General features: G+C 39.8%; 1 protein-coding gene across 1 annotated transcript; it reads left to right on the forward strand.

Annotated features, from left to right (window-relative positions):
* Positions 1-387: 387 nt before the first annotated feature.
* SIVA1 (SIVA1, apoptosis-inducing factor) lies at positions 388-1,089 on the forward strand (the record flags this gene model as incomplete). The annotated part of the gene is made up of 2 exons (XM_010015545.1): positions 388-541; positions 1,032-1,089. Coding segments are annotated over 2 exons (212 nt in total), but the record flags the coding sequence as incomplete, so codon positions are not given.
* Between the last annotated feature and the right edge of the window lie 5,919 nt (positions 1,090-7,008).

Below are 7,008 nucleotides of genomic sequence, written 5' to 3' on the forward strand. Positions count from 1 at the left end.
GGGCAGGCGTCCGGCGCTGCGCTGCTGGGTGAGCCGGGCTGTCCGGCACACTGTGGAGCGGGGGGGAGGGTGTCCTTCCGTGGTTCTTCTTTATGGTCCTTTTTTGAAAAGAAACTGTTAAATTGGAGCTTCACTAACGGGTTTAGAAGCAACCGTTGCGTGCGTGGTCCGCTTGAGAGTCTCTTGGCGGTCTTGCTGTCGAGCAGTAAAGGAACCAACAACGTTACAAGCAGCGAGCACTGCTGGGGCGTGCAAGTTCTGCAGAGTGCTGCCACCTGTAGCTGTAATGCTGAGTGGAAATGCCATGCTCTGCTGTTCTTAGAACTTCCAGGTGCTTTCTCTGTTTTGCTGTAAAATACATCTTTTCTTAATTGTATCTTTTCTAAGCACCCGTGGGAGCTTCCAAAGCCTGTTCATCGTGTGTGAGAACTGCTGATGTCAAGGAAGCATGTACGCAGTGTGACCAGTTTGTCTGTCAGAACTGCAGCAGCCTCTGCAGCTGCTGTAACACAGTGATCTGTTCTTTGTGCTCCACTCTTGAGTAAGTACCTTTTGAATTTTTAAGCTAGTTTTAATTATATATGCTTTGGAAATTGTCTGTAGCATATTAAGACCCAACAGATATCTGGCTTATAAACATAAAGGACTCTTTTCGTATTGCCTTAGCAGCAGTAAAACTGTCTGAAACATGGGAAATAAAATGCCTATGTGAAGCAGTCTGATCAGTCTTGGTGCAAGTCGAGTTTAGCTTCTCATTTGAATGTTCTAGGAGGCAAAAACTCCTCTTGCTTTCCCACCATCAATACGATATGCTGGCTAGTAATGACTGAATGCATTCCCAAGGACTAATCTTAATTTTTTGTCATTGTTGTTAACAGTTTTGTGATACAAAAAATACTGAGTGTGCTGTGTGGGAGTATTTTCATTACAGTGATAATGGAATAGGATGGTGTTCTGTATGTTCCAGTAGACACACTGACTTTGTTTCTTTTTATTTTCTTCTTTTTTTTCTTTTCTTCCTTCCTTCCTAGTTATGGTGATGTAGGAGAGCAAGTTCTCTGCAATGGTTGTTTGATATTTCAAGTCTGAATCTTGATGAAATAGCCTTTATGGCTGAGATGTCTGTACATTTTATGAAGTCTCCTCCTTGCCACTGGCCAATTAATCCTTTTAGCATGTGAATTAATTATGGAATTTCTATGTTTTATATCTTTATACTATACTACTTTATATTGTAGCTAAATAAAATTTTATATTTTGAGGCTTTCTGGATTATTTTGAGTCAACTTTCTCCTTTTCCCTAGTTGGGATGTGCTTATCTGGAAGGGGCCGCTTTATGGTCGTACCTGGTGATGCACCTTACGTGATACAGAATATTTGTCCAATGTCTCTCCATTTGTTGCTCATGTTAGGACACACTTTTGTGGGATTAGAATAGAAATCAGTTGCTCCTTGTGTGCTTGCAGGTGTGTGTAAATCTGTTGTGGACACCCACCACTTTCTTTGTGAGCTAACTAGGAAAATCAGCCAGGCCTGAAGGCTTTTCCAAATAGAAAATTTGCTGGTTTCTGGTTAAGCTGCAAGCTTGGATGGGTTTAGTTGTTCTTTCCATGCTAACTTTGATAGAAATGGTATACCAGGCTTGGAGCAAAAAAATCTTTTCTCAATAGTTGGGTGTCAAAGACTAATTTTACCATACACTTTATGCAAGGTCTTTCTTGGAAAGCAGGCTGTTTGTAGAAGTTCATCATCTACACTGTAAACTTCATCTTATCCTGAAGACCCACTCAGAAATATCTCTTGAAGTGGTGTGAAAGGTGGTCAACATTCAGTGTACATCTCCATAAATTAGATAATTCCTTTTTTTCCTTTCATATCATTGCAGAGACCAGTTTCCTTAGTATTGTTTGTGCTGTAGGAGTGCCTATCATTAAGTACTACTGGAAAGCCCATCAAAGTAGTTGTCTTTTACTATTTTTGCTATGTTTTTAAAAATAAAAGCAGCAGACTCTTCATCTTGCAAGGCAACCATGCATAAGACATCTACAGTCATCTTTACCTCAGGAAAATAATGACCTAAATGGCTGATTTCAGACAATAGGAAAAGAACAGATTGGGGGGATAGGGGGGAAGAGAAGAAATTCTCATGGTACTGGTAGCTAATGCTCTGTTTCCCAAGTTATTTGCCTGAGTTCCCAACGTAGAGTCTGTCACTTACACTTCCCAGTCTTCTCATCTGCCATTAGTAGGTTTTATGTGGAGTAACTTCGTTTTTTACCTCATTCCCCACCCCCCCAACTCTGGCCATTTCTGTTGGAAGAAATGGTGAAGGTCCTTGCAATGCAAGTTGAGAGACTGACTTCTCTCTTGTGGTGACATCTTTACTTGACATGCTGTTGAAAGCTTAGTGGATTTTTTACATTTCAGAATACCGTGGCTAACTAAATGGAACAGTAAATGCTTTAGCAAAGGGTAGGGTGATAGCTATTGGCGAATATCAGTACCTCTTCATAGCTGCCTATTGGATGGCTTTAAGTCTATCGGCCACAATGGAGATGTAAGATGACATTCTATCAAGCCCTAGTTAAATACTTTGTATAACTATACAGTGACACTTTAAAAGCGTTTGTGCACTTCAGGACATCCTGAGGGAAGAGGGTTTACTTCACTATTGGGTTAGTCATCTGTGTGCTAACCTGGTCTGGCTGATGGATCTGGTTTGTTTCCTGGTTATGCATGCTTTCTAGCCAGTTGAAATGGGAGAGTTCTCTAGTTTTTACTCCATTCGTGATTTTGAGCAACTGTAAAAAGTATTTTTTCTCCACCTCTAAAACTAGCAAATAAAACGTAACAGTTGCGTGAGCCAGTAGTGGAAGTTAGAGTGTGCAGTAATTCCACAGTACTGTCTCTTTTCAAAACTAATAGATTAAGTCTGGATGATGACAGATCTCTGGTGCAGTTCCCAGCTGTCAGGTATCATAGGGCAGATAAAAACATTGTTCCTTGTGGTAATCATCTTAAAATATAAAGCTGAATTTTATGAATGGGAAGAATCTGTGAGTTACTGCATTAAAATGTTAGTTTTAGGAAAGAATTTTAAAACTTGGCTTTGTTTCATTTAAAGCTTTAAGCAGTGAACAAAGATGTTTTTCAGTGAAGCATATTTTTCAAACTGAAGCCTTTAAGTATGTATCTGCTTATTCTTATTCTCTCCTGAGGGCGAGAGACTGAAAATACTGTTTTGCTTCTAGGCTTCCAGAGAGATGAGACATGTTGTTTACAAATGATTTGTGTTTCAAAGTAGTTGATAGATGTTTGGCTCATTTAGTCACTGCTGTATTTCATAGAAAGCTGTCCTCAATTACATGAATTTCATGGCTTAAAGTTCTTATTTGTTATCCTCTAGCTTGCCCCTTGAAATGATGGTTGTTCATTAGGATGCCTGGTGCAGGAGGGCTGGAAGAAAAAGGTTAGAGGCTGGGAGGAGCACAGAACAGTGGTCAACTCTTGCATAGGAGTGGTGCATCATACTGTAAGAAATGGTTTTTAATGGTTACCAGCTCACTTGTTCCTTTGGCTTCAGAAGGTGTGAAAAACTGCTTCTCACATGCTTTTGTCTCCCAAAAGACTCAAATATTACCAAGGAAAGTTCCTGTGCTAGTCCTGCAGTTCTTAGATGAACAATGGAAGGTAGGACTGAGGACTGTTTTTAAATCTTTATATTGCCTACAGAAAAAAACATGAACTATTGAAAGGGAATAATCTTTGGGTAAGAGAATCTTTGTTTAGTTAACTTCTACTTGCAAGGCCTTGTCTTTGCCGCTGGTCATAGAGCTGTACATTGGGTACTTCTAGGACTTCATAGGAGAGCCAGAGAAATTGTCTGGTTTACTAACTGAGCAGGAAATCGGTTTTCATACTGTGCGTTGTTGTTATTATCATATGTTCTTCCATTCCTATTCAGTGCAGAGTGTCAAAAGTCAAAGCTTGCCTGCTGTTCAGAGAGAACAAAGTCCTCTGAGGAACCAGCATATTGAGGGGTGAAAATATCCTACAGTATTGGTTTTACAGATGGATAAGAAACTTCTGAGGCCTGTTTATCATTCATTACTGGTAAAGTAAGTCTGAAAGAGCACAGTTTTATGTCTGAAAGGAAGTCCACTGATCTGGTCATGATAAAACAATTTCTTTTAGGCCTAAAATGCAAGTAGACACGAGAAATGTATGGTTACAGAGATACCATCAATTGTCAGACTAAGCTTGGCTCCAAAGCTATTGTAGAAATATGTGGGGCTGTCCAAGCAGAGGAAGGAAATCCTCAAACCACCCAATGGAAGCACTTTACAGATGGGCTGAACGAAACTGCTACAGCAGCACAAAGATTGTATAGCCAAACTTTGTAGCATAACATTGGGTATTGCAGCTTTGCAAATGTGAAATGAGGGGGTTGGGGGGAGTCTCTCTCAAGAGCATTTTTGTTCCATCAGGCTTTTTCATGAGGGCAGATGAGGCTAAGAAAGACCACATGTGCCCTAATGTTGAGGTTTTCCTTGTGGTGTTTCTTCCATTCTCTTTAGGGCCTTTCATTACTCAGTTTTACAGGGGAAGATAAAAGAGCTTTGAACATTGTGTTGTTCATATTGAAGTGAGTTGGTTAACAATTAAAAGTAGCCAAAAGGCTTCAGAAAATGGTAATGCTTCTTTAAGAAATAAATAGGAGCTCTGTAATTCAAAGACCAGTGCTGCTTGTGGGTAGAAAATTGGAAGAAAATTATTCATAAATCATACTTTCTATTTTACATTAATAAAATTGCAGTAAAGTGGTGAGACACTATATATTTTAATGACTGTTGCAGTTATATACATAACTCTTATATAGATACTTTATTTTGGAAAATATTAAGGTACTGTATTTCTTACAGTTGATTATGTTTTGAACTGCTACCACTGTAGTACAAGTTTGAATGATGTTTGTCAGTGTTGTGTATTCTGGGCTTTTGTTGTTTTTTTTTTCCTTTAGGAAAAGTCTCAGCTGGAATCAAGTGTTTACAGCTTACACTTGTGTTACTAGTTCTTAGTTTTCGTGGTTGTGATTTCCATTAAAACCTAGTGGTAGATGTTATTGCTTCTCTCTAAGCCATAATAACCTGTAAGGGGTTATTATTGCTTAAACATTTTGTGATTGTAGGAGTGACTTTAAACTTCAGGATTTATTTAATTGTATTTTCTTACATTGTTTTACTCAAATGTAATAGTTGGAATCATGATCCCCTTCTCATTTGGTTGTTACTTACTCTATAAGATACAGGTGTTTTTCTTTCTTCCAACACACACAGTGGGGGCAGATGTCCACTTGATAACCTGCACAGCAATGACAAAAACCACATAGTACCACCAGCTACTGCTTCTTGATCTATACTATATACATATGCTCTTAAACTTGCACTGAAGTTCCAAAACCTGCCAGCAGCTCCTTGTGCAAACCGCTTCGTCCGGAGACTCGAGATAAAACATTCATCCTGCTTTTTCAGTAGAATTTTCACCTTATAGCCACAGGGTGGCATCACTATGTTAGTTTTGTATAGATTGCTACCCAAGTTCTTAGTTAAGACCTCACAGCTTGGTTGATGCTCTTATAGCTGGACTGTACTTTTTTTTATTTTTTTTTTTTTTGGTGGGTGGTGGTGTGTTTTAACTATCCCCCTCATCCATACGTCTGTGGGTCCGAACCCAATGTTTCCAGAACAGAATTTTCTTTATCTAATTTTTTAATCTAAAATACTTTGTACCATTCATAAAATGTAGCCTGAAATTCAAAATGGACCATTTTGCTGTCTATACAGACAAAAGCAAAATGTAAAGCATATGTATAAACATAAACCGGTCACATAGTTTTGTCTTCAAATTTTAAGGTATCAGCATCATAAACAATGGTATTTATGCACCAGGCAACATGTAACTTACATCACTCTTTTCTTGAAGAAGAAAAAAATCTCTAACAACAACCACCTTCCTTCCCCCTTCCACACCCCCACACCCCCCCCCCAAAAAAAAAAGGGAAAAACCCCAGACACCAAACAGCCCCATCCAAACACCCACATTCCACATCCACATCTTGTTGCATTGAATTGACACATCATGCACAGGTTCCTTTTCATAAAGATGTGGAAGAGTCCGGTGATTGCTATGTCAATAGCAGGACTGTAAAACTGGACTTTAAAATGTGCTGGAGGGTGCTGTGAGAGCAGGCTGAGGTCAGTAGAAGGCTGCTGTCCATCACCTTTGAATGGCGGTAGCAACTGGGAGATGGTTGTGGTGACTGAGAGAAGGTGAGGGTTATGGCATTCTTTGAGGAGAACAATTTGAGGAATTACAGGCTGGTCAGTCTGACCTCAGTCTACAGGAAGATCATAGTGTGAATTCTCACAAGCGCTATGTCCAGCACTACATCCAGGTACATGAAGGGCAAGACCATCATTAAGAACAGTCAACACAGATTTATCAAGGCAAATTATGTCTGATCAAGCTGTCTTTTCTGATGAGGTGAACAGCACTGGATAACAGGAGAGAAGCGGATCTTATTCATCTTGACATTCGCAAGGCTTTAACCACAGACCCAAAAGTGCTGTTGTAGAAGCTCTGTTGGTGACGTGGTTTGGACAGGTGAACTGTAAGGTGGGTAGAAGCTTTGCTGGACTGTAAGATACAAAGGGCAAACTCAAGCCAGGCCCTGATTACCAGTAGCATTGCTCAGGAGCTGTGGCTGGAATTTGATATTACTGGATGTCTCTGCTGATGACCTGAACAATGGGACAGAGCAGGTCCTTAGTCAATCCCTGGATGATGCTGGTTTGAAAGCCTGGTGACTTCCAGTTCACACATGGGGCATGTTTGTGGCCTTCGGAGTCTATCAAAAGCACAAGTATTTTACGATGTTCCTTGGGATTGCAAGGCTGTGTATTCGTGCATGGTGCTTTTGAACACACTGAAGAATTTATAATAATGTTG

This window comes from Nestor notabilis, unplaced genomic scaffold, assembly GCF_000696875.1.
Source record: "Nestor notabilis isolate BGI_N333 unplaced genomic scaffold, ASM69687v1 scaffold14475, whole genome shotgun sequence".
Classification (NCBI taxonomy): Eukaryota; Metazoa; Chordata; class Aves; order Psittaciformes; family Psittacidae; genus Nestor; species Nestor notabilis.